Source organism: Notamacropus eugenii, chromosome 5 (assembly GCF_028372415.1).
Source record: "Notamacropus eugenii isolate mMacEug1 chromosome 5, mMacEug1.pri_v2, whole genome shotgun sequence".
NCBI lineage: Eukaryota > Metazoa > Chordata > Mammalia > Diprotodontia > Macropodidae > Notamacropus > Notamacropus eugenii.
Window position 1 is genome coordinate 11,930,207 of NC_092876.1, and position 26,930 is coordinate 11,957,136.

General features: G+C 41.1%; 1 protein-coding gene and 1 long non-coding RNA gene across 7 annotated transcripts in view; one reads left to right on the top strand and one right to left on the bottom strand.

Annotated features, from left to right (window-relative positions):
- Positions 1 to 18,366, bottom strand: part of LOC140503351 (cytosolic phospholipase A2 gamma-like) — a 42,461-nt gene extending 24,095 nt beyond the window's left edge. For 3 of the 6 annotated variants that reach the window (XR_011966778.1, XM_072607248.1, XM_072607245.1), the window contains exons 1-6: positions 5,993 to 6,109; positions 5,862 to 5,908; positions 5,503 to 5,614; positions 4,915 to 5,051; positions 3,988 to 4,186; positions 3,349 to 3,463 (exon numbers count right to left, since the gene is read on the bottom strand). Coding sequence is in view for 5 of the 6 variants with exons in the window: in XM_072607248.1 (XP_072463349.1) it covers positions 3,349 to 3,463; positions 3,988 to 4,186; positions 4,915 to 5,051; positions 5,503 to 5,614; positions 5,862 to 5,908; positions 5,993 to 6,016 (634 nt within the window). In the remaining variant the exon portion in view is untranslated. Of the gene's footprint in view, positions 1 to 3,348; positions 3,464 to 3,987; positions 4,187 to 4,914; positions 5,052 to 5,502; positions 5,615 to 5,861; positions 5,909 to 5,992; positions 6,110 to 6,160; positions 6,215 to 7,407; positions 8,144 to 17,705; positions 17,793 to 18,235 lie in introns of those variants that run through there. The other 3 variants (XM_072607246.1, XM_072607247.1, XM_072607250.1) reach the window with 3 other exon arrangements.
- A 2-nt stretch (positions 18,367 to 18,368) lies between these two features.
- On the top strand, positions 18,369 to 21,962 carry LOC140503354 (uncharacterized). The gene is made up of 2 exons (XR_011966779.1): positions 18,369 to 18,668; positions 20,490 to 21,962. It is a non-coding gene; the product is annotated as an uncharacterized lncRNA (long non-coding RNA).
- The last annotated feature ends 4,968 nt before the right edge of the window (positions 21,963 to 26,930 follow it).

Below are 26,930 nucleotides of genomic sequence, written 5' to 3' on the forward strand. Positions count from 1 at the left end.
AAAGAAAAAATAGATGAGGAGACAGAGGAACACATCACCAACCTGTCACAAAGGTAAGGGACTGTGGTGATGGAGAACATTGATTATGTAAATCACTGCTGGAGATTCCCCTCTACCAAAAGCAGAGGGGCTCATAACCTCTTGACTTAGATTAGTGTTCATTTCATCCTTCAAAAGATTAAGAAGCCTACAAGGGGAAATTCTATGCTGGAGATGATTCTCACTACCAGGAAGAACTAGCTGCTGACATCGAAATGATGGGATCCTTGCTGAAAAAAGTGACCATTCTTTCCTAGAGTTTCTGATAGAGGAGAGCCAAGCTAGACATACTCCCACATGTGCACCTGATTTGTGGAAAGCAGATTTCCAAAGGTTCTAAGGAAAGATAGGTAGAATATATAGACTAAAATGTTATAGGGGAAGTCAGCACAGGAGACCAGGGGAATTCTCAGGGATGAAATTCTAAAGATAAAAGGAAATAGTTTTGATAAGAGGAATAATAGAAACCATCTGAAGAGACCACCATGGATGCAAAAGGAACTCACAAATGTACCTAGTTTTGTAAAATATATTTACAGTAGATAGAAGCAGAGACGTGCAACAGAAGATGAATACAAGGTCATGGAACAGTCTTGTAAGAATTGTGTCATCTGTCAAAACTCAGAATGAACAGAGGTTGGCAAGGGAACCTAAAGATGAAAAAAAGGAAGCTGGTAGCTATGTTGGGGGAAAAGGAAAATCAAAGAAGTGGCAGGGCTACTGGCTAGGGGTGTATGGCACAATGATAGTTGACAAGAGCAAGGAAGCAGAGATGCTCATTTATTTTCCTCCTATTTTCTCTCCCAAAGAAAAAAGATTTTTTGCACTATGAAAGAGAAAATGAAAACGTCTACCAAAGTATTGATATGCAACATAGGTAAGGAGGTAGAAAGTGAAAAGTTTTCTGCACTTAATGAATTCTGGTTCCCCGGCCCAGCTGAACCAAATTTTTTAACACTGAAAGAACTGCTGGATTTGATGATCAGATCAGTGATCTCTTAAAGGACTGCAGAGAATGAGAGAAGGACCACAGAACTAGAGAAAGGGGAGTGTTACCTCAGTTTTTTAAGGGGAGTGCAAAGAATAAGCTGTGAACTACATACAGGCCACAGAGTTCTGAGGAAAATGTCAGGATGGATAAATAAACAGATGGTTGGAGGAGGAGGGTAACAATAAAAATAAAGTTATGGTTAATAGATCTAAAGAAGGAAGGAGTGATGGCAAAGAGGGATAGCTTTACCAAGAATGGGTCATGCCAAACTAACCTCAATCCCTTTGAACAGGGTTATTAAACCAGGAGATCATGGGAATGTTGTAAATAGATTTCCCTAGACTTTATGAAATCACTTCACAAAGTATTCTTGGGGAAAAGACAGAAATAGGTGCCCTAAGGAATAATATAGTTGATGAATTTAGCACTATGTGTATGAGCAGATTCAAAGGTTAGTTTATGGTGCAATGTTATCTTGAAATGAGGTCCCCAGAGAAGTCACCCAGTTCCGTATTTCTCCCTGTGGTATTTTGACATTTCTATCAATTACTTGAATGAAGGCACAGATGAACTGCTCATCAGATTTGCAGATATGATAAATCTGGGGGGGATAGCCAGTCAGCACAACAGACAACCAACTCAGGAACCCAGAAATTTTTAGCAGGCTACCTATTAAAGTATTGAGCTACATGTGAGGTGAAATTCAATAGAGACCCCACACCCTGTACTTGAGATTCAAAAGACATCTTCTCAAGCTGATGAGCTGGAGGAATGATGCTTTGTAGGATAGCAGTTTGTCTAACAAAGATGTGAGTGTTTTGGATGGTAACAAACCCAATGAGTGTGTCATGTAATATAGCAGGACATTCAGGAATAAAGTGATAGTCCCACTGTATCATGCCTCAGTTCATACCTCATCTGAAAGTTGGTGTTTAGTTCTGAGGCCCTTAGTTTAGGAATTAAAGTGATAATCTATAGAGAGTACAGAGAAGGGCAATCAAGATGGCAAAGAGACTTGAGTCCATGTCATTTGAGAATTGGTTAAAGAAGTTGGGGAGGCTGAACTTTGACACTGTTGATTGCCATCACCTCTTAGGTAATCTCTCCTCTGCAGGTTTTTGTGATACTGATTCCTCTCATGCTCCCTATTTAGCCACTCCTCTCTAGTACTTGCTGGATCATCAGGAAAAATGGGCATGTTCATCATGGGTTGTGCCCAAGGCTCTGTCCTAAGCCCTCTTCTCTTTTACCTCTTGCTCATTAATCTTATCAATTCCCATGGGTCCAATTATGACCACTACAAGACTACATTCAGCCATAATCTCTCTCCTGAGCTGGAGTTCTGCATCACCAACTGACTTACAGAAATTTCAAACTGGACATTATGTAGGTATTGCTAACTCAACAGGACTTAAACAGAACTTATTATCCCTTTCCCCAAACCCTTCCATCTTACATACTTTGTATTACTGTCCAATACACCATCATCCTTCCAGTCATTCAGCCTTAACTGCCATCCTCAATTCCTCATTATCATTCACCTCACATATCTAATGTTCCTCATTTCTTTTCATTTCTATTTTCACAATATCATTAGTATAGGTCCCCCTCTTTCCACTGACAAAGCGACCACCCTAACTCAGGCTCTTGTTACCTTTCATGGAGACCATAGAAAGGTCCTCCTAATGATGGCCCCATTGGTTAAAACAATATGAAAATAATTAGATAAGTACAGAGTAGATGGAAGGTAATCTCAGAGGGAAAGGTATTGTCTTTGTTGGGGTAAGGAGGGCTGAGAAAGATCTCCATTAAAGAGTGGGGATTGAGCTGAATGAAGGAAATCAGAGAAACAAGTCTGTAAAGATAAAGGAAAGTGTTCCAAGCACAAACGACAGCTATCAGAAAGGAGTAGAAGGGTGGAATATCTTGTTCAAGGAACAAGTTTTGCTGGATTGTAGAGTACTTGGAGAGAAGTATGAGAAGACTGGCAAAGTAGTAAGGGAGACAGGTGGTGAAGGGCTTTCCATGTTAATCATGGGAATGTACCCACAGGGTAGGAATGGTAAATGGAGGATTCTTGTTCTGGTACAGATTGGACTGGATAGTCACTGAGATCCCTTTCCACTTTGAAATTCTGTGAAGATTTGTCAAACTTTTCCCCAAAAAGATCTCAGCTCCATGGGCTATGGAGACCTTCCCAGGGTTGTGACCTTGGACATACACTGCCTCACATCACTGCCCAAAATAGATCTTCTGGACAGATAGCTTGCCACCCCACCCTAAACCTCCTCCAGGGGAGGTACCAGGGTCATGCTCACTCAGAGTCTTCTTTTCACCAGACTTGAGGTAACCGTCGATGGTGGCAAATATGGGGTATGGCACAGTCCCCATCTCAGACTGAGGTCTCACATGGGACAAACAGGTATCTAGAAGCTGATAGGGTTAAAAGAAAGAGATTCAAAATGGAAAAATGGAAAAGGATTCACAGAGTTGTGCCCCCATGGAGCTAGGAGGTGCCAAGAGGTAACCAATTCAGAGGTTTGCAGCAGGAAAGACCCTCGACCATCATTGCTATTCCAACCTTATTTTTCAAATAAGGAAACTAAGGTACAGAGAGAGGAAGATATTTTCCCAGAGTCCCACAGAGAATCAACACCAAAAGAAAAGATTTTAACCCAGCTCTCCTGACTCTAAATCTAGGCCTCTTCTGACTAAGGTCAGGCTAGAAGGGACCTTCCCATCCACCAATAAGTTAACATGATATCACCCAACAGTTCTCTAGCACTTAGAATATCTGGCATATAGTAGGTGGCCAATAAATTAATTGATTGACCAACAAGCAGGAGGCCCAGACTAGGGCAGCCACCCAGATAGGGGGATAGAATGAGAAACACCTTCACCCTGAAATGAAACTTCTCCCTGCTCCCAGATTCCCTGGATACTGATGGAGAGCTTACTTCCTTTGTAAGGTAGTAAACAACAGAATAGGACCAGAAGTCAGTGAGGGAATAGTCATCTCTCTCTGCAGCCACACAGAGCCTAGCCAGGGCGATAGAGATATTCCACGAGTCCTCCTGCAGCCTCCTCCTGAGCTCATTTTCCGCCTTCTCCAGGTCTTTCCACCCATCACTCTGGCTGTAGAGGGAGGACATGCACCTAAGAATGAGAAAAACATCTATATGTGTAACTAGTGAAAGATCTGGCCAGTTACAAAGCAATTAGGCCACTAGGGGACACTCTAGTGCACATAACACCAGCCATGGAGTCAAGAAACCTCAGTTCAAATATGACCTCAGACACTGAATAACCATGGTACTCTGAGCAAGTGACTTTGCCTCTACCTGCCTCAGTTTCCTCAGCTATAAAATGGGCATAATTGTACTTACCTCCCAGGGTTGCTGTGAGGATCCAAGAAGATAGCATTTGTAAAATTGCTTGGCAAAATGCCTGGCTGTACACAATAGGTGCTCAGGAAATGCTTGCTTCCTTCCTCCTTTCTATCATGGTTTCCAAGTGCTTAGAAGTTCACAAAGGCCTGGATGGCCCTTCACTCTAAAAACCCACTGATATCAGCCCAATGCTCCATTTACACAGCTGCTTAGTCTCCAAAGTGCTTCACAGTATGACTCTGTTTTGTCATCTACAAAGCCAATTATTCCTCTCAAACTCTTTACAATTTCACCAAGTTCTTGTCATTGTGTCCTCACAGAAACCCTCTCAGTATTTAGCAAGTGTGATCAGGAGACAGCAGGGACTTGTGGAGTGGAATTTTGTGGAGTCTGGAGAGCCTGGCTGTGAACCCAGGTCCCTTTCCTCCCAGTGGAGCTGTGGATTCCTTCTCCAACCCCCCTCACCAGAGACAGCACACACTGACAGGTTCTTACCAGGTGGAACCAGACACCCCTGCAATGTATGTGACCATGTCCAGGAGCCCCAAATGGCTCAGCTCACTAAGAACACCTTGGCAGGCTATGGCAGCCCTCAGGCCCCCACCAGAGACCAACACAGAAACCACAGGGACCTAGGCACAGTAGAGAGAGAGGTGAAAGTAGCTTAGCAGGGTTCATACCTGAGAAGGAAGGTAGAGAGGGAAATGTTACATCTGAGGAGAGGAATGGTAGTAGGTTTCACATTTGGGTAAGATGTAGAAGAAATTACACTCTAGGAGGGAGGAGGAGGAGGAAGATTCACTCTCTGGGGAAAAAAGAGGAAAAAGGGTAATGGAATTCCCATTGAAAGGAGGAGGGGGAAATGTTAATGACCTACTTCTGGGAAAGAGGAGGCCCTATAAAGATACCAGGAGGAAAAATACCAGGGTCCACACCCTGGAAAGACAGTGGATCAGAGAAAAGGCTTCAACTGAGTTCAGTAGAGAGTTAGGCAAGTCCCAAGCATCTACTTCAGGGAAACTTCTAGAGAACATCCAGATGCTCCTGGCTTCCACCCACACAAAGGCCTCCATGGCCCCATACCTTTTTGACATTGAGGCCCAAGCTCTTCAGGGCTTTCAGGACATGCTTCCCTCGATTTTTCACTGCTTTCTTCTCTTCCTCTGAGATTTCAAAATGGATCCTGATGTCAGAACTGCCCAGAATAATGACACTTGTTATAGACAGATCCTTGAGCTCAACCCCTTCACCCTGAGTTGACTGGCCAGTGTTGAATTCTGCCCTGGAATTTCTTTCCAGCATCAGGCTGAAATGCCTCATATCAGCTTTTAACCCTAGATCTCAATCTGCCACCCATGGACCCACCTGACACTTCTCTGCTTTTTACCAAACCATCCCCATATCAAATCAGGTATCATATCTGCCTGGGACCCCCCTCTCACCTTTCATCATGTGGGCCAGGATAACTCTCAGCACTGTAGGCAACTTGCTGCAAAAGACAGAGGCTGGTAGGGGCCCTTGATAGAGGCCCATTAGTAAAACTGACTCCCCCCCTCACCTCCTTCAACCTCACCAATGTCCACATAGAACGAGCCATGAACCCCCTCCTCCTGACAGGCCCGTCCCCTCAGAGTTCTCTTTGACATCTTCAACCACTTCATCTCCATCCTCGCTCCTCTGCCCCAAGTTGACCCTTCAATCCCTGGAAAGTTCAAAGTAGACCCAGAAATTAGGACAGTACCTGAGGTATGGCCATGTCTGTTACCCTTGAAACCTCCTCTGATCACAGTAATATCTATGTCAGAAAAAAAGAAAGGAGAGAGAGGAAAAAGAGCTGCCTACAAAGGTCTGTCTCTCTTTCTCTGTGTCTGTGTTTGTGTATTTGTCTCTGTCTCTGTTTAATCTCTTTCCATCCTTTCCTACAGCAATGCCTTAGATGGCCATGCCAAGCATGTGTGAATTTAGAGGGCCCCCTCACCCTTATAATGAGATGCTTTCTAGGGATTGGAAAACACAGAAATGCACTTGATACCTCCCTCCCTCAACTTCAGTGCTGGAAAACTGAACCTCTTTTTTCAGTGCCCTTGAGAGAAAGGCTGATGATCCTTCCTTTAGCCTGTTACACATCCTTTCTTAGACAACCTACCCCTGTCCCCTTCCTCTCTTCCCTTCCAATTCTATATATATAGTAAATGAAGGAACAGCACACTATATTTACAATGAAGAATGAGTGGGAATCATTACTTGGAAAAAATTTTAGGGCTAGATGGAGTATGAGAAGATATGCCCTTTGTGGAAGTTGAAGATCCACAAGTGTCACACATGACAGTTTTCTGGACTTTTTTAATGTATCTATCAGATGTGCTGACTTTCGTTTACTTTTCCAAAAAAATATTTGTTGTATGGGATGATTCTCAGGGAGAGGAAGAGATACATGGAATATCATGGTGATATAGGAAACAGAAAGCATCACTAAATTTTCTTTTAATTCATTCACAACCTGAATCCAACCTCCCTTAATAGTCATTATGCATTACTCCCCTTTGGGTACTCTGCAATCCAATCAAAGTGCCTGCTCACAAGCCCCACCCACGTTTTTAAATTTAATAGTCAGCCAAAGGAGATAATTACCTCAAAATAAAGACATTTAACGAAATGACATAGTAAAAAAATGTCATCTACGTAAACCTGGAGTACTCTCCATTAACCAAATAAAGGGTTAGTGCAGAGAGAATGGGAGCACATAGGCATCTAGTATTTATTAAGTATGTACCATGCACTGGAGATACAAAGAAAGGCAAAAGACTGTCCCTGCCTTCACAGACTAATGGGAAACAAAACACACAAACAGCTATGTTCACCTAAGACACAGACAGGATAAGGTGGAGATAATCAACAGAAAGAAGGCACAGGCATTGAGGACACAAGCAGAGAGGTACATAGGGAACACGTATGGTCATAGTAGCTTACCTTTGTGAGAACCCTTACCTTTCTGAAAATACAGGACTACTGACAGGCTTATATTGCAATATTCCAATAATGGTCTAGATGCTGCCTTCCCCACTGCCTCCAGCTCAAGAATTTATTTTTAAAAAAGGCAAGCAAGCACACCTTAGGAAAGCAGCTCCCTTAGAGTCCTCCCGAGAGGAGACTTGCAACCCTGGGCCCTGAGTTCCTTAGAATGATGTGGAATCATTCCATTAGGCCAATGCTTCATCTTTTCTTTTGAAATCTTTTCTGACTTAATGCCAGATCTCCTCTATCCTCAATTTAAAAACCTCTACCTAGCTAATGTGACTGTCTAATAAACTTCCTAAATTTTCATCTCTGAACAGAGTAGGCTATAAACCAAGTAGTTCTTATTAGCTTCATGATTACCAAATAACTCTGAGGTTTAAAGTATCCCAGTTTTTAAGCTCCAAGTCTGTCCTGCCAAGCAAGCATAAATTAGTGGGTGGAGAAAAGCCCAAGTTAGCCCAGAGGACATCATCTTCATCTCTATTAACCTGGCCTCTCCAAACCTGAAAGAGTTTGTTCCCCCACATATTATGGAAATGCAGCTCCTCAAAATCTGAAAGAGACAAATATTTACATCCCGAGTGCCTACTTCCTGCTCAGCCACATTCTGGGAGTTGTTTGTTCACGTGGAAATTTCACCCCTCCAAACCTCCTGAATTAGGCAATGTGGGAAAGAAACTTTGAACTATGCGGTTACAAATGAAGAAGAAGAAGGAAGAAGAAGAACAAGAACAAGAAGAGTCCTTTGTTCACAAAATTTTCAATCTGGGAGACTTGCATTCAAATACAACCCCAGATATTCACTATATGACACTGGTCCAGTCACTCCATTCCACTGAATCATTTACTTCATCAAGCAAATCTATGCAATAGCCTCCAAAATGACTTCTAATCCAAAGTCTATGATCATAGCATCCTGAGAGTCTATGAAGGTAAGCCAATTCACTTTATAATCTAGAGGCTTCTTTGGGAGAGTTAAGAATTAAATCAGAACATCAGGCATGATTGACATGTTAATTCTTTTTATGGTCTCATTACAACTTGTGCAAAAGAGACTTTATCAGAAATCCTTCAAGGTGTGGAAGAAGAGTCAAATTTTATCTGAAGAAGGACACACCCTAAATTAGTCACGGAATGAGTTGGACTTTCCAAGCTTCTCCTCCCTTCTTTGTCCAATTAACTCATTAGCATGCTCAAAAATCATAAAATGTAGGTCAGGAAAGAGAGGCAATAGATAATACCTTGCTTCCCCAACATTCACTACCCTCAAACCCTCCAAAGTTGACAGAGTATCCCTAACAAAAGTCAGGTATGGGACATTTCATACACAAAAGTGATAAGTTGAGCAGGCATCTTTAGAGGTCCCATTTATTCCACCCCAATCTGGATGCAGACTGGTGAGACCTTATCATGCCTACCTCATGTCTCCAGTTCTACTGAGGCCTTAGTAAACTACGTAGACTATTCCTTAATAAATCTCATTTGGACACTTAAGTTTTACTTGTGGGTTTTCTCCTTTTCCTTCCACAGTGAGCATGCTGATCTACTGTATAATAACTCATTTACAAAGACAGTGGATAGAGTGCTGGGTCTGGTCTTAGGAAGACTCATCTTCCTTAGTTCAAATCTGGCCTCAGACACTTCCTATGTGACCCTGGTCAAGTCACTTAACCCTGTTTGCTTTGGTTGCATGTCTATAAAATGAGCTGAAGAAGGAAGCTCCAATGTCTTTGCCAAGAAAACCTCAAATGGGGTCACAAAGAGTTGGACATGACAGAAAATTACTAAGCTACAACTCTGCCAAATGTAAGAATTGGAAAGCATAAGATTACTGGGTTCAGTATCATCATTTTAAAGCTCCTGGCAATAAGAGAATTCATACACACTTTGGTGGAGAATGATATGAATTAAAAGTTTCATAATTGCAAATCATGAATACTGCCTTCAAGAAGACAGTTGGAAGAGAAGTGCTGAACATCACTGGAAATAAAAATGGAACTATCTCACAGATAAGAAAAAAACTGGTGAGAACAAAAGACAAAATTAACATCTATAAGAGTGGGGAAGGGGGAACAATGAATCAGTCACAGCAACCCATGATCCCTTATTACCTTAACCAGGTAAGAATATTTCTACTGAATCAAAGTCTTTTCATTAAGTGCAAAAAACATCTGCACCAGAAAATATTTTAGTTTAGTGGAAGAAACATTTGGTTACTCCCTGTGGGGCTTGTATAACATCAGCAAGATAATCTGGAATTGGGCATTTGAGTGAACCAAGCCTCTACAGTGGAATTGATTGCTTGATATATGATTGGTTTAGTAGACTTCCCACACTGACAAACCCAATTACAATCAAGAACAAAGATTAGACACTACCACATCACACCTATCAGATTGGCTAACATGAAAAACAAGAAGATGATAAATGTTGGAGAAGATGTGGGAGAGTTGGAACACTAATTCATTGTTGGTGGAGTTGTGCACTAATCCAACCATGCCAGAGAGCAATTTGGAACTATACCCAAAGGGCTACAAAAATGTGCATATCCTTTGACCCAGCAATATCCCAAAGAGATCATAAAAATGGGAAAAGGTCCCACATGCACAAAAATATTTATAGCAGCTCTCTTTGTGATGGCCAAGAAATGGAAATCAAGGGGATGCCCATCAATTGGGGAATGGCTGAACAAGTTGTGGCATATGAATGTAATGGAATACTATTGTACTATAAGAAATGATGAACACTAGTACTTCAGAGAGGCCTGGAAAGAGTTACATGAACTGATGCTGAGTGAAATCAGCAGAACCAGGAGAACATTGTACACAGTAACAGCCATAGTGTGTGAGAATTGTTTCTGGTAGACCTAGCCCTTCACAGCAATGCAAGGATCTAAAACATCCCCAAAGGACTCTTGAGGCAAAATGCCATTCACATCCAGAGAAAGAACTATGGAATTGGAATGCAAAATGAAGCAGATTATTTTCTCTTGTGCTATGTTTTGTCTTGGTTTGTTTTTTCTTGTGGTTTCTCCCATTCATTTTAATTCTTCTATGCAACATGACTAATGTGAAAATGTGGTTAATAAGAATGCATGTATAGAACCCATATAAGATTGCATGCGATCTCGGGGAGGGAGGGTTAGGGAGGGAGAGAAAATCTAAGACTTATGGAAATGATTGTAGAAAACTGAAAGCAAATAAATTAATTAAAAAAAAAAAAGATGAAATACTATTTGCCTTTCCAACAGATCCAATAAAACAAAGAAATTGTTGACTCTGAAAAATGAGAAATGGACAAAAGTCAAGACATGGATATAGAACAATCCTTATTTCTCAGAGGAGTGATGTTGAATAGTTGCCACAAAGAAGAGAACAAAAGAGCCCAGAGATGTCTTTAGTAAGCTGAGATGTATGTAATTTGTGAAATGTCTGTAAGTTACTTGAGCAGCCTTTTGGTGAAACTCACCTGCTCACTACTCAAGTTATACTAATGAGATAATATCAGTGAAAATCACTCAGCATACCATCTGGCATATAGTAGGTACTGTATAAATGCTTATCCCTTCCTCTATTCTCTTCTCTTCCTCTAATGGGTCAAATGCCATTCAAATTTCTTTAAAGATATTATAAAACTTGTATTGTCTTCAAATTGTATTATATAGAAGATGGCTTAAAATAAGTTGGGTATCAGTCATCACATAAAAGAATGTTTGGTTCTGGTTGTCTCCAATATTAAGATGAGTTTTATTCCCTAAAGCTCACTTCTGAGTCATTTTCCTGCCCATAGATCTAATTTCCCTATTGAAAGTACACCACAAATGTGAGTAAAGCTTTCAGATCTGATTAGCAAAAGTTCCTATCTTTGATAAAAGAGAACCACAATGTACAATAACCAACAAAGGTATAAGTATTAGCTGGAGAAACTTTGATTAGAATGATTATGTTACATTTGGATTGATAGAAATGATTTAAAAGAAATAAGAAAATGCATACTCCCATCTAGGAAAAATGACTAAAGGAACAAATAATCTTAACAATGATATCACTGAAGGCAAATGGCCTAAATTCCCCTAACAAAATAGAGGAAAATGATAAATACATTTGAAAACAGAATCCAAGATAAATGTATTTAATGGAAACATATTTAATTTAGAAAGCTTTAAATAAAATCAAAATTAAAGACTGTAAGTCTAAGACTTCTGGAAAACAATTTGGAATTATTGAAAAAGTCACTAAAATATGTTTCTGATTCAGAGCTCCCACCACTAGAAGTACACCCAAAGCAGGCTGGAAAAGTCACTTGTATTACAAAATATTCATAGAAACACCTCTTTTTCTTGTTAGCAAAAACTGGAAACAAAATAGATTCCTGTTGATTGGGGATCAGATAAACAAGTTAGAGTACATGCATGTAGGGAATATTTCTGCTTAATAAACTGTAGATTCATATTAAACCATAAATTAAAATTCATAAAAGCATAGGAAAATATGTTGAAATGATGCAAAGTAAAGTATTTAGAATACAGAAAGCAATATGCAAGGTCACTACAATGTAAATGGAAGGAATAGTGACCAAAAAACACCCCTAGAATTCTATGTAGTTATAATGACCAAGCTTGTACCCAAACAAGAGACAAGAAAACACATCTCCCTCCTTTAAATGGAGACGAGGAACTGTGGGTGTGGAACATCACATACACTTTCAAACTCAGTTGATGTATTAATTAGCTTCATCAAACTTCCTTTTCCTCTTCTCTTTAAAAAAAAAATGTGTTACAAGGGATTGTTTAATGAGTAGAGGTAGGATAAGAAATACTTGCAAATAAAACTGATCCAAAGACAAAGAGGGGTAAATAACAGTTAAATATAGACACTCACAATAAGAAATTAGATATTTATACTGTGGTATATGCCACAATGAAATAGAATAAGATTTCATCAAAAAATGACAAAGTGAGGAATTCAGAAAAATATGAGAAGACTTCTATAACCTAATTCATAGTGGAGTGGAACCAAAAGAATATATACAATTATTACAATAATGGGAATGAAAAGAATACCAAAATAATGACTAAACTGAGTGCTCACAATGATTGCCCTTGGCCCTGAAAGGAATTGGAAAAATAATTTTCACTTTTCATTGAGAGAGGAGAGACAATGACTGCTTATTTTTATGTACATTCCAGTTCCAGTGCCTGTATGACTGGTTTTGTTTAAAACATTTTATTTGTTACCATGGAGGGCTCATATGTGGAAGTGGAATGGTGGAACATTTATGGAAATAACTGACATAAAGGGATCAATTTTCTTAAATGGAGGGCTGGTAAAAATATAAAATGCTACAGGCAAATCCTAGAATTTCAGAGTGAGAAAAGACCTCAGCAACCACCTACTATTACTCGTAACTGAGCAAGAATCCTGTTTACAACACATCTGACACTTGGTCATTCTCTCATCGTTTTCTCACCTTGGCCTCTCTGCAGCCTTTGACACTTTTGATCACCCTCTCCTTCTTAATATTCTCTTTATTCTAGGTTTTGGAGACACTGTTCTCTCTTGGTTCTTCTCCTGTCACACTGCTCCTTCTTCTTTGCTAGATCCTCTCCCAGATCCTGACCTTTAACTATAAGTGTCCCTCAGGCTTCTATCCTATGGCTGGTGAGCTCATCAGCTCCATTGGATTTAATTACCATAGCAGATGCTCCCAGAACTACCTTTTCTCCCCAGTCTCTGTTGACCTCCAATCTCACATCTCCACCTACCTGTAAGACATCTTAAACTAAGTAGGTGTCTCAAACTCAACATGTCCAAAGTGGAACTCATTGTCTTCCACTTTATCCTGTCCACTCTCCTACTTTCTCTATTACTGCCAAGGACAGCACCATTCTCCCAGTCCCCCTTGAAACCTAGGAGTCATCCTCAACTTCTCACTATCTCTCACCTTACATATCCAATCTGCTGCCAAGGACTGTCATTTTCACCTTTGCAAAATCTCTCAAATATACCTCCCTTGTCTCCTCTGATACTACCACCACTCTGGTCTAGATCATCAATACCTCACACCTGGACTACTACAATAGTCTGCTAGTGGGTCTGCTTGCCCCCAGGCTCTCCTCACTCCAAGTTATCCTCCATTCAGCCACTACAGTGATTTTCCTAATACACAGATGCAATCACATTACCCCAATACTCAAACTCCACTGGCTCTTTATGGCCTCCAGGATTGATTATAAAGTTCTGTTTGGGATTCAAATGCCTTCCAGTTTTCCAGTCTTCCTATACCTTACAGTATTCCCCATACCCTTCAATCCAGTGATACTGACCTGACTGTTCCAAGAACAAGACGTTCCATTTCTTGGCTCTGGGAGTTTTATTTAACTGCCACTATTCCAGAAAGGCTTTCCCTCATCATCTGCCTCTTGGCTGATAGCTTCCTTCAATTCCCAAATAAAATCCCTCTTAAAACTAATGCTTTTCTTCTGTTCATTTCTATTTATCCACTTATTTGTCCATAGTCATTGGCCTGTTTTCTCCCCTGCTGAACTGGGAGCTTCTATGAGGCAGTGATTGTCTTTTGTCTCTTTTTGTGTGCTCAGCCCTTAGCACACTGTTGAATACATAGTAGGTACCTAATAAACATTTACAGATTGACTGGTTCATCATCCAGTCTTGAAATAAAGACCTAAAATGAGAAGGCACATTATTTTCTGAGAAAACAGGGTCCACCTTGGTCAGTTCTAATAGTTAGGAAGGTTTTCCTTATCTCAGACCTGAATTTAACTCTCCATACCTAGCACTGTTCATAAGAAGAATAGATCTAATCACTCTTCAATATGACAGTCCTTCAAATACTCTAAGACAGATCTCCTGGCCCACTTCAGTCTTCTTTTTCCATGAAAAAATATGTCCATATCTTTCACATGATCCTTATATGCCATGGACTTGAGACCCTTCCCCATCCTGACTTCCCTCCTCAGAACACTCTCCAGCTGATTCATGTCCTTCTTATGCCACGGTGCTACCACATGTGATCTCACAGTCAGACTATGATCTCCCTAGTCAATTGAGCAATCAACAAGCATTTATGAAGCATTTACTATATGCTAAGTACTGTACTAGGCTCTAAGGATACAAGACAAATAGAAAACAGCCCTTGTCCTCAAGGAGCTTCATCATATCAGGAACATAATATATGCATATATAAGCATGTTTCCAATAAACACTAACATAACTCAGCTTTGATTCAGCCTACAGAGAGTATTGACTTAAGAGACCTGGTATAGGGACATAGAACTTTGCAATTAATCCAACATTCTTAAGACTAGCCACTAAAACTGAACTTGAATGGGTTTGTGAGAAGAGTAAGACATCAGGAGTCATCACCATGGCTTTAGGTGAAGCCATTAGATTTACTAGTACCTGGATCAGCAGAAGCAGAGCGATAAACTGGGCGAAAAGATGATGGGGATGTTCTGAGTGAGAACTACAGGATGGACTGAATCTGTATTGCTATTCAAAGCTGACAGAGAAGCAATAGTAGATGGTGACTCTCTCCCCCATGTCTACTCCTCCAAGAAGAAGCTGAATGTCTATGTGTCCACTCCATCTTGTTCCTTGCTTCCATTTGACCTTCCTAGGCTAATTTGAGAAGTAACTCAGATTTAGAAACTTGATTCTTTTCCCAACTGTTGTCTTTAAGTCATTCACCTGTAGTAAAGTTACTGGCCTATAACAGACACAAACTGCTTGATCTCAGAAAGTTGCTACTGTCCTCCCTTCCAAACTACCTAGCATTTAACTGCCTATTCGAATTTACCCCATATTGAGGCTGCATATATTTTTATATTTGCTTCTCGTCTCCCCCATTGGAATGGAAGCTCCATGGGAGTAGGGATTGCTTCAGTCTTTGCACCTGCATCTCCAGCAGTAGCAGAGTCTAGTACATACTGGGTGCTGAACAAGTCCTTATTGAATGGAGATCTTTCAAATGTTATTGAAGTGGGCTCTTCAATACCCTCTGCTAGAACCCTGAGGCCAGAGTTCACCTGAACCAGGTGAGCTGAGCTCCTCTGTGGCTGCTGAGCACTCTCTAGCTACTTACATTGGAGAGAAGACCTCTGTGATGCATTTTTGTTCCAGCCTCTCCAGTGCAAAGGTCATTCTCCTTGGCAGAAAATACAACAGTAAAAATGAATTGAGCAACTCTGACTTCTCACTGTTGTCAGTTATCATCCTGTCCTTCCCAGGCTGTGGTCTAATTCCCTCCTTGATTTTTCTCTTTTCCATAAGCCAGCCTTGAAAAACCCCTCCTGTTTTTCTGAAGTTGCCTCATCTATCTCAACTCTTGATTGGCTTCAACACACCTCACACTCTTCTTACATGTCATTCCATACTTTTATCCTCTGTTATCTGTCCTTGTCCTTGCTTCCTTCATCTGGATATGTTTTTTTTAAGTGTAAATTGGCTGAAGAGTTCCCTGTGCACACACATGAATCTCTTTAATCAATTCCTTTTGCTCTCCTCATTAGAATGATCTGGGTCTTCAGAATTTTAGTTTTGAGATTTTCCCATCTATTGTGCATTAAATGCGAAGCAGGAGTATTTATAGCTTCTTGGAGCCCAAATATCACGTAGCCTAGACAATATGACAAGGATTTGAGGATGGAAATGCAATCTATAGATAATTGTTGAAATCAAGATAATTGTTGAAAAAAAGTGGAATTTTCCATTTGTCTATCTTGTGGTTATCAAATGGCTTGGCAAGTAAAAAAGAAGGAACAAGTTAGAGCGGTGAAGGCCCTCTTGCCCTCATACCTTAGAGCATGAAGGAGAATGAGGTGAACTCATGGTGGTTAAAACAAGATCAGGATGGTACCCTGGCAGGAAGCCACCAAGGCATATCACTTGGTCAAATTGTCTTTGTACTCTAGACCTGAAAGAATGCCCCACCTCCAAGAAAAATTGCACACAGCAACAGTAACATTATGCAATGATCTACTATGATAGACCTAGCTCTCCTCAGGAATACAATGATCCAAGACTTCCAAAAGACTCATGATGGAAAATGCTATCCACATCCAGAGAAAGAACTATGGAGTCTGAATGCAGATTGAAGCACACTATTTCCACTTTTTTTCTTTTTTCTTTCTTGCAGTTTTTCCCTTTTCTTCTCATTCTTCTTTCACAACATATGTGGAAATATGCTTAACATGATTGTACAAGTACAACCTATATCAAATTGCTTGGGGAGTAGGTAGAGAAGGGAGTGAGGGAGAAAAGCATGGAATTCAAAATCTTACTGAAGTGAATGTTTAAAACTATCTTTACAGGTAACTGAAAAAAATACTATCAAGTGCAAAAACAGACCTACAGACAGATAGATAGATAGACAGACAGACAGACAGAATGCCCCGCCTCCTATTCCTTGAAAAGTTGGAAGCAAACTCTTATCCAACTTGAACAGGAAAACGTGAGTACTTGAGACAGTAGTCAGACTTCTACTTTGAAACTGAGGAAAATGGGAAAGTAGGGGTGGGGCAAATAATCATATCAGTGACAGATTGAGGCAAATAAGCCTTAACCTAATGATGAAAAGGAGGCCCCTGTTTGATCAGGCCAGTGGGGATGGAAAAGAGATATTCTGGATGGGGGTCACTATGCACCCCAACTCTTCTCATGTCCTGTCTCCCCAACAAATGGGGGAAAGAACAGAGAAAGTCAAAGACCTGGCATCGTGTAAAGAGTTAGCTCATAGTGGTCCAATGTTCTCCATGTCTTTGTATAAAAGGGAACCATGACATATGTGTGTTTCTTGTACTGTTTTCATTGTCTGTTTGTATGTGTCATTGAGAAGGGCAAATAGACTCCTACTATAATTGGAGTCCGAAGGAAAAAAAGAGAAGGAAAAGTTTCAGTGAGAAACTTAGCAGAAAAGCCTGGTTGACCTTCAAGTTGGATTTGGGCTGAGTGATGATTTTTCAAAAAGCCTGGTCAAGTCAAGCAAGCAATAAAAAAGTGGGGGGTGAGTGGGGAAGAAGTGACTTCTTGGTCCAAGATTGTGCCTTTGAAGGGCAGATTAAATTTATAAACCAGGATATACACAAGGAATAAGAAAGTGAGGTATGATGCTTTTGATCATGAATTTGTTAGACTTAGGGAAATTTATAATAGGAGATTTTGACCATGATTTTCTCTTTGGTGGCTGTTTTTTTGGATGCCCCCATGACAGATTATTAACAGAATGGAGATTCCAAATCACTGAAATACCTGCAGTCCTGAGAAAGCATCCTTTTTTTCTCTCACTAGTGGTGGTATCCTGATTTACTGCTCTGTCCCATCTCAGAACAGGCTGACCTGAAAAGTTTAAGTTAGAACTGTGAAATCAAAATTGAAGACATCCTGAAATTTGCAGGTAATAATGGTTGGCTACGGGAGAGAGCCCTGCCTTCTTAAACTGAGTCTCTAAAACTGGAAAAAACTAGAGGAATTTCAGTAAGAGATTTTGGTCTTGAGAATTTGGCCAACTAGCCTTCCCTAGTTTTCCAACAGAGTGGGCTTAGATTCCCAAGTGTCTTGTGATGGAATAAAATGAGGAAATAAAATATCAGGTGGGATTGAAGGGAAATCTAATGAGGGAATGTAGTTAAAAAAGAAAAACTTGTAAAAGAAAGACCAGACTTGTACTAAAGAGGGATGGGGTGGAGGTACAGGCCCTGCCTGTGATGTCTGTTAGCTATATAACTCCAGGCAGATACTTTGGCTCCTGGGGCCTCAGCTTCCTCACCTGTAATACTTACCTCATAGGTGTCTCTTCCAACTAGGCTGTTATTAGCATTAACTTAAGCAGATTACTTTGCCTTCTGGGCTTCAGTTGCCTCACCTGCAGATTGTAGGGCCCAAATCATAGGATTATTATAGAAACTGGATGAGATAATAACAATGTCCATTTTTACCTGCTTGGTTTTCTGCTTACCTTTCCTCTAGGGCAATTTCTGGAATTCTGATTATAGCAGGAGCTGTGTTTTTAAATCTAAGTCAGCCTCCTACAGAAGTGAGTCCATCTAACAACAGTTGATGGTCAATAGATAATGCTTTCCACATGAGACCAACCTTAATTTCACAGATACCGGCCACCTGTTGTGTATTTGGAGAAGGCTGCTGGAAGACCCCGACTGGGCAAGAGACTGGGCAGTTAGGAAGCTTCTGTCTCCAAATCTGAATGTAGCTGAGGTAATACATATGAGAAATCTCCTTTTACTCTTGTCAATTTGTTCCATTGAAGTTAGGATTGTAATACCCCATGATGGCCATGGGAAAAGGGTGAGGTTAACTTTACCTGAATTTAACTTTTGACAAGGGAACAAATTTTGAATTAATGTAGCAAAACAGTACATGTTGTAACTACAGAGTTTTCAGTTTACTAGCATCAGCTGCCCAATGTCATGTGAGATAACAGACTGGTTTGATATGGGTTTCTTTTTTTCTTCTAGTTTAACTGTTATGCAATATATTTAAACTCTTCTTTAAATAAAACTGGTTTTAGAAATGTGAAAAAAATAACAAGGGGTGACTCGGAAAAAAAATATGGAAATACAGATATGAAATGATACAAAGTGAAGTGAGAAAATTTGAGAGATCACTGTGGGCAGTAACCTCAATATTTTAATGATGACCAGCTGTGAAAGACTTGTCTACTTAGATCAATATAATTATCCAAGACAATTCCAAAAAAATTCATGATGAAGAAATGCTGTCCATCTCCAGAGAGAAAACTGAGGAAGTCTGAGAACAAAACTGAAGATATTTGAAAACTGTTAAACAGTTAATGAGGTCTATTTTGTTATAAAACAGATTGGTTTAAGATAACAGCAAATTTTCACTTGAAATTCTTGGTTGTTATGAAAGCGTATATGGTGCTTTAAAGATGTAGCTTCAACATATCAGTGATGAGTCAACTCTCAGGTATTTGCTGTCTTCCTGAAGTCCCAGAATATGGGTAGCTTTCCTTTATAAGGAAAGAATTAATGAAATGCTAATTGTTAGGAAAACATCAGGAAGGATATTCAAGCCTAGGTTGTGGTTAGTGAAATTATGCTCTTTAATGTAAAAATTCCTGGGACTATAATTTATTATTTCTTGAGTTTTGATTACAGGGACAATTGTCTGAATCAGCATGTAGTTAATAACAGAAAATGGCATGTACTGTAGTCTGGGAACTGCTAAGGGTGGATGTCTGTGCCTGGGAAAAACTTTGGAATCTTGGCACAGCCTAGATAGGATCCTCCTCTCTGTATTTGCCCATTTTTCTATTTCCTTTCTGGAAATTTCCCCAGCTAGTTAATCTTGAGTCTTGCTTTTAACACTCTGTGACTACATGATTGGCTGTCAGATATGATTCATGCCTGGAGTCAAACAGAACTAAGGGAGTATTCCCCCCATTACGATAATCATGTCCCACTTTTTCCTTTTATAGCAAATTTCTTAATAGATTGATATTGCCACACTTCTGAGTTACTATAATAGGATGCAAATATGAACATCTTACAATTTTAACCTGTATTTGTGGTCACATTATAAGAATGATATATCCTCCTAAGGGGAAAATGATTAGACAAAGTAATAAGCCAAAAATGTAATGTAAAAAGTTTTCTAAATGAATGGAATAGAGAATTTTGAGAATGCAACAGGATTTGTTGTCTCTAAGAACTATATGCATATGTGTATTATTGGTTTTCAGATTTATCTGTGATATAAATTCAAGTTTGAAATAGATTTTAGTAATAAGTTTTCAAAATTGGATTAGGGCTTTTACACATAAATTGTATTGATAATGGTAAAGAAGTAAAATTATGTTAAATTATCTCTCTAATTATTTTAAAAGGCAGGAAAGTTCATATTACCGTTAGACCCTCAAATTTTTATAAGATTCTTATGTCAGGTACAGGATTTAGGTAAGGAGAGAAATAGTAAATGGTTTATATACTGAAATTCTCGGAAGTTTTAGGATTGGAGAACAAAATTTACTAAATTGCATTGTCTTCTTACTCACAGAATTATCTAAGAACTTCTAGATTTGGAACCAGAGAAGCAGAGCCTTCTTCAGGACTGTCCTGGGAATAAAGCTTCTTGTCTAAGAAAAGGTATCTAGGGACCACATAAGTACATGAGACATCAGGGACTCAAAATGTGTTGACCAAATGGATATTGAGAATGGGTCACCAGGACACAAGGAGACCTAATGTTAATTAGTATCGGTGATGACTATTGTATAGCTTTGGTATTTTGTTTTAAGATGTTTGTGTTTAAGTTTTCTTGGTTACTTGGGGTCATGTAAATCTCCCTTCTCAGAACTAGTCTATCGTGAGCTCTCTAGGTAGTTTGTTCTCTACCTGACTTTATATAATTATGGGAATCAGGAGAAAACTTGGTTGCACTGTTTGAACCTAGCCCTGTGTGGCTGGGAAAATGGACCATCTCTGTGTTCAGTTTAGAGATCTTCATTTAACCAAGAGCCTATGTCATGCTAACCAGAAACTCATATCCAAATACTAATGCAAGGAGTTTTCTCACAATTGTACATCTCAAGCAACCTATAGGTCTTATCTGAAAACTGGCCATACATAACTGTTTCGAAGAGCACCTATCAAAGCCTTCTGACTACTCCCACAATTGTCAGACTTGTGGCTGTGGGTTCCTGGATGACCTGAAGAAAGGCCTTGCTCTTGAGTGAATGACAGAACTCTCCAGGGCCCTCAAGATCCATCTAGTAGGGGCCCAGAAGCAGCTGGCATCCAGATGAGACAGCTGTCCCAAGATTGCAGGCAAGGCCTGAATTTACTGTCCTAGTTTTTTCTCCTCTTCCCTTTTTGGTATGTGTCCAACAAAGGCAAGTGTGTGGTGGCATTTTTGCCCTCTATCTTCTTGGCCTCCCTCTGTTTTCTCCTTGATCCTATGAATCAAACTTGTGTCACCCCTCATTATCAGAGATACAGATCATTGTGTATAAGTATATTTGTATGTATATGTATATATATACTTATAATGACATATATATATGTATGCACATATGTATGTATGTATAAGTGTTGTTATAAAAATCAAGGCTTAGGCACATTAAAGCCAGTCCCCCCACCTTCCCAGGGAAAGGGCTCTGGTACATGCATCCTCCCTTGCAAACCATTTCTTTCACTTTGAAATCAAACTTCTGTTCGATTCCTGACTCCCCTCTCTAGCCTGCTCTTTTTGGCTCCTGACATCCACAGGTTAGAACCCAGTTCAGTCCACTTGACAGTGGGGAAGATGAGAGGATTTGGAATTCAAAATTTTAAAAGAAAAGAATGCTAGAAATATATAAATACACTTTTTGAAAAATTTAAAAGTATAAGGCAACGTTCTCAGCTGAGAGGGTGGAAGGAAGGAAGGTTTGGAAGAGCTGTTGCATTGTGTGAGATATTGGTAAGGGAGGTATAGTAGAACTGCCCAATAGCAATGATGGCTTGGTTGAAAACAAATAAATTTGTAGTGTGTCAGGCCTAGAGGCCTGTGTGGGCTACCCGAGTCTTCTTACCTCACCTCCGAGGTCTTCGGTTGGCCAAAACCGGATGCTCATATGAGAGAAAGGACGTTCCAGAGTCAAATAAGGGTTGAGCTTTATTTCAGGGTTTCGCTTACAAGTGCAGGGGGGTCTTCCTTAGGAGGAAGAGGGGGAGATTTCCTAAGGAGGCTAAGATCTTAAGGGATTGGAAGTAGAAGTACAAGCGGGGAGAGAGGGGGAGGGGAGAGAGGAAAGAGAGAAGCGGAGCCTACTGTCCTCTTGGCTCCTCACGTGCTAAGAGCGCTTGCAGGCTTCCTCAATCCTACTTAACCTTCAGCCGCACAGTTTGCATCTGAATACCATGCTGTTAGATAACAATAGTGTTCCCAGATCCGGGATGACCTCGAGGGCAGGGAGACTCCACCCATCACGTATCTCCCGGGGAGAGGCGGAAATACCCGAGCTAGCCGAGCTAGCTCAGTCTGACCTTCTCGAATCCCCGCTGTTCGTGGAGGGCCTCGTAAGACTCTAAGATTTAGAAGTCCCACTTTTACCCACCCGAGACCGTCCACACGGATTTTGAACTTCCAATCCCAACATCTCCCCTTCTTTGTTATGCGCGGAGAGCACCTGGCTCTAGAGCAAACAGTGGCTGAAGGCTGAGTGGATTAGGAAGGCCTTTAGCATACGAGTACCCTACAACAAGACTTCATTCACACAGAAATCTGCAGCTAGCACAACTGACAAAGGGAGGCATCAAATAAAACAAAGATGAAACTAAATGGCTGAGTTACAACAGGGGAAGTGCAATCAACTGGGGAAGTGCAATCAACTAATCCCAAAGCATATTCTAAGAGAAGCAGCTAGTGTTGGTGCCTTACATCACCACCCCCCTTAATCTTGCAAATGGATCTATACAGGTGGAAAATTGGTCACCTCTTCCCCCCTCCAATGTCCTGGGTTTGTGATATCAAAGTCCTCCTTCAGCCGGTGGAAAGAGATGCCTAGATGGGAAGCTGTCAGCAGCAGGCTCAGGTGGTGTATGATCCTTCTCCGGGGTCTCCGGGCTCTCCGGGGTCTCCACCTCCTGCGTCTCCGTCTCCTCCGACCTCGGTTCCCACTTACGGATCCTTCTAATGGGAATCCACACATTCCTTTTTCCTGCGGAGATACAAACATACCCTCGACCCCATATTAGTATCTTAAAATGTCTCATAGCTGGAGTATTATGTGAGTCTTTTGAGACAGCTGTATCAAGCTCTGATTGTATTAGGCGACCTTTTCCCCTTCTTTGTTTAGCGAGGATCGCCTTTAAGGTAAAATTGATAAGAATGCATAGTGGCTGTTTGTTTTGGTATAGCTGCTGCCAGGTGCTCACAAATGCTTGATTAACATCTGTAAGGAACCTGAACTTTACGGATTTTTTCTTTATAACAAACACAGAAGCATTCCAGGGTGCTGATTGCTCCTTAACCAGTATTTGTAATGCCTGGAGTTTTTCTGAAGTCAGAGGCCACTGCTCCACCCAAATCGGGGTGTCTGACTTCCAATTCAAGGGTGGGGACTCCAGTACAACAGCAATGGCCCTTACTAAAAATTTGATAACCTCATCCCGAGGTGGCTCATAATGTCTCTGCCCCAGATGTTAAAACTAAGTCCTGGAATCACCAACGGCCATACGGTCCCTTGGCGATCCTCTGCCTCCCACTTTACTGGGTGCATTGTCTCTAAGGTATTTTGGCACCCTCCTATTCCCCACACTGGTCTTTGGCTTTCTTTGAGCTTCCAGTGCCGGGGTACTGAGCGACCGCTAAGGCAGGTCCTATCCGCTCCAGTATGGAGCGTGCTATAAGGAGGCACAGAGGGAAGACACGGTACATTCTCCCCTGCCTCGCCTTTCCCATCTGCTAGATGGAGCTCCGAACCTATTTTTTCTCTACACTCCTTAACTTTCTGCTCGCCAAGGTCCTCCCCTCCCCTCTCTCCGCTTCCACTCTCTTTCCAATCCCGCCCTGGCCTCTCCGGCCCTTCCTTACAAAATTCTCGGAGGTCGTTTAACTCTATTGTGACCCCCGCCTCCCTGCCTTCCCTGTGAAGTTTCTCAGCCCAGACCTCCTGTTCCTCTGGCTTTATTACTGGCAATAGATTCCCCATCTCTGCCCTTTTCCCATGGGTGTGGGAAGCTTCTCTCACTCTTTCTCTCCTTCCGAATCTAGGATTCGGGACTCGCTTCTTTCACAGCCCCTTCCGGGTGTTCCCCAAAAACACCCAGGATTATCTGCGCTCCCAGTCCCTGTTGGGGCGCCAACTGCCAGGCCTAGAGGCCTGTGTGGGCTGCCCGAGTCTTCTTACCTCACCTCCGAGGTCTTCGGTTGGCCAAAACCGGATGCTCATATGAGAGAAAGGACGTTCCAGAGTCAAATAAGGGTTGAGCTTTATTTCAGGGTTTCGCTTACAAGTGCAGGGGGGTCTTCCTTAGGAGGAAGAGGGGGAGATTTCCTAAGGAGGCTAAGATCTTAAGGGATTGGAAGTAGAAGTACAAGCGGGGAGAGAGGGGGAGGGGAGAGAGGAAAGAGAGAAGCGGAGCCTACTGTCCTCTTGGCTCCTCATGTGCTAAGAGAGCTTTCAGGCTTCCTCAATGCTACTTAACCTTCAGCCGCATAGTTTGCATCTGAATACTGTGCTGTTAGGTAACAATAGTGTTCCCAGATCCGGGACGACCTCGAGGGCAGGGAGACTCCACCCATCACGCATCTCCCAGGGAGAGGCGGAAATACCCGAGCTAGCCGAGCTAGCTCAGTCTGACCTTCTCGAATCCCCGCTGTTCATGGAGGGCCTCGTAAGACTCTAAGATTTAGAAGTCCCACTTTTACCCGCCCGAGACCGTCCACATGGATTTGAACTTCCAATCCCAACAGTAGTGAACACAGTCAGAACAGTTGTATGGTTTTCTCCATCTTCATTCAGCAGCACATGTGTAGGAGCAAAGGTGGCAAATAACAGGAATCATCCAAGGTTGAGACTTAACTGGGTACTATCAGAAATATGGTAAGCACCAGAGATTCAAGAAAAGAGGACAGTGTTGAGTTGAATTGGGTCACCAAGAGGTCAAAGTGGGGAGAACACTAGAGTAGCTATTGCAGGGCAGATGACCTGGGAAGCATTTGAAGGGTCAAGTGATTGAAGGCCATAGTGTCGACTAAGAGAAGGGTTTTGTAAGGTAAGAGGGGAAAAAAAGTTGAAATGTCACCAGTCTGTGGTCAGATAAGGGGATTTTAGAATTCTTTTATCATGTAGCAGGTACATTTGTGAATGATGACAAGATCAAAGACCATCTTTATGTATGACTGAAGTTTCAGATGTCAGTCAGACACTGGTTTAGCAACCACATCTGCTAGTTGTTTGGTTCAGGACCCAAGGATAAAGTTCATTTGGGCCAGGTTATTAGAATTCACCAACGATGGCTAAATGCTCTCTTATGATCTCCTTACTTATGATTCCCGGTGAGTCACTTTATTCAATCATTTATAATGAATGTCATTCTGCTTTGCAGAGTTAACAGAAAGCAAAGTAGAATTAGCCATCTCTGCCTTGTCTGTTATGAGTTGTCATTGACCAATCCATTCCACCCAAAGATCCCATCCTTCCTTTGATGCTTCTTTAAATATAACTTTTGTAAAAACACTTTTTGTTGCCCTTAACTTCCCTTGAAAGTCTTTACTCATTCCAAGCCCTAGTATTCCTGACACTGTTTTACAGGACTGTGCCACACTTGTGGCATACTGTGTTCACACTCGGCTACCTGGCTTTACTTCTATCTTCTGTACATGTTTGTTTTTTATCTAAATTGGTTGTTGAGTTTGCTGTTGCATATACATTGGTCTCTTCAGATAAATCCCACTTTTTCTCCTCAGCAGAATTGATTCCCTTTGGTTCTTGAGAATTTCTAGAGCAACTCATATCTCTCTTGGGCTTATCTCCCCTGAGGCACATTATTGTACAGGATCATAATTACCTTTCCTTTGAACTCATTGAAATCAGCTTTCATAAGATTAAGGGTGTAGATCAAACCACACCCAGATTTCATCTCCCCTTTCACAAACACTGTGATGGAATGTTCACTTCTACCCTCAACAACCAATCCTCCCAGATAGTGAAAATCAGATCCAGAAGAAAATTTCCCCTTTGCTGTCTTTTGAAGGAGAGATTCATCACTAAGACAAGTGAAGAAGTTATTAGCTACTCTGCTGTTGGCAGAGAGAGAGAGAGAAACAGATGAAGAGACAAAGAGAGAAGGAGGAAGAGTATACAAGGCAAATATTTGGATAACTGATGTACCCCATCTCTACTACACCATTCCTCTATTCCAGCCTTGTAGTCTGCTTCCCAAAGTCATCATCTAGTTTTTCTTTCCATATAGGTGGTCTGTAGCATATTTCAATAACAATCACTTTTATCTTTCTCTCCTCTGACCTTCTCCCAAATACGCTGCATCATGCTTCACCCTCTGGTTCCTAGATTTCCTCAAATGAGTGTACCTTCCTAATATGCAATGCTACCCCACTCTACCTGTCTTGTTTCTTTTGAATATTATGGCCATTCTGAGCAAAGGTCCAGGAAGACGTCTATTCCCACCACCTCCATTATGTTTGAAGTCAAATTCGTCCTCCTGGAATTAGGCCTACTAGTTCCTCATGTTTGTTTTCTAAACTCTGGTTTCTGTGTAAAGGCACATAAGGCCACATCTTTAGTCTTTTGTGAAATGAGTATCTCAGCTACCTTTCTTCTTTCCTCTTTGAGGTTACTCCACATGTTAGCTAACAGAGAGAATATAAACAGGCAGTCTCTCTCATTCTTTTTAGTTTAAAGCCTTTTGATTTAATTTGCAATCTGGCCAATACGTTCTTATCAACCTTGGTTTGATGTACTCCATCAGTCAGAAATCTGTCAATCCTATA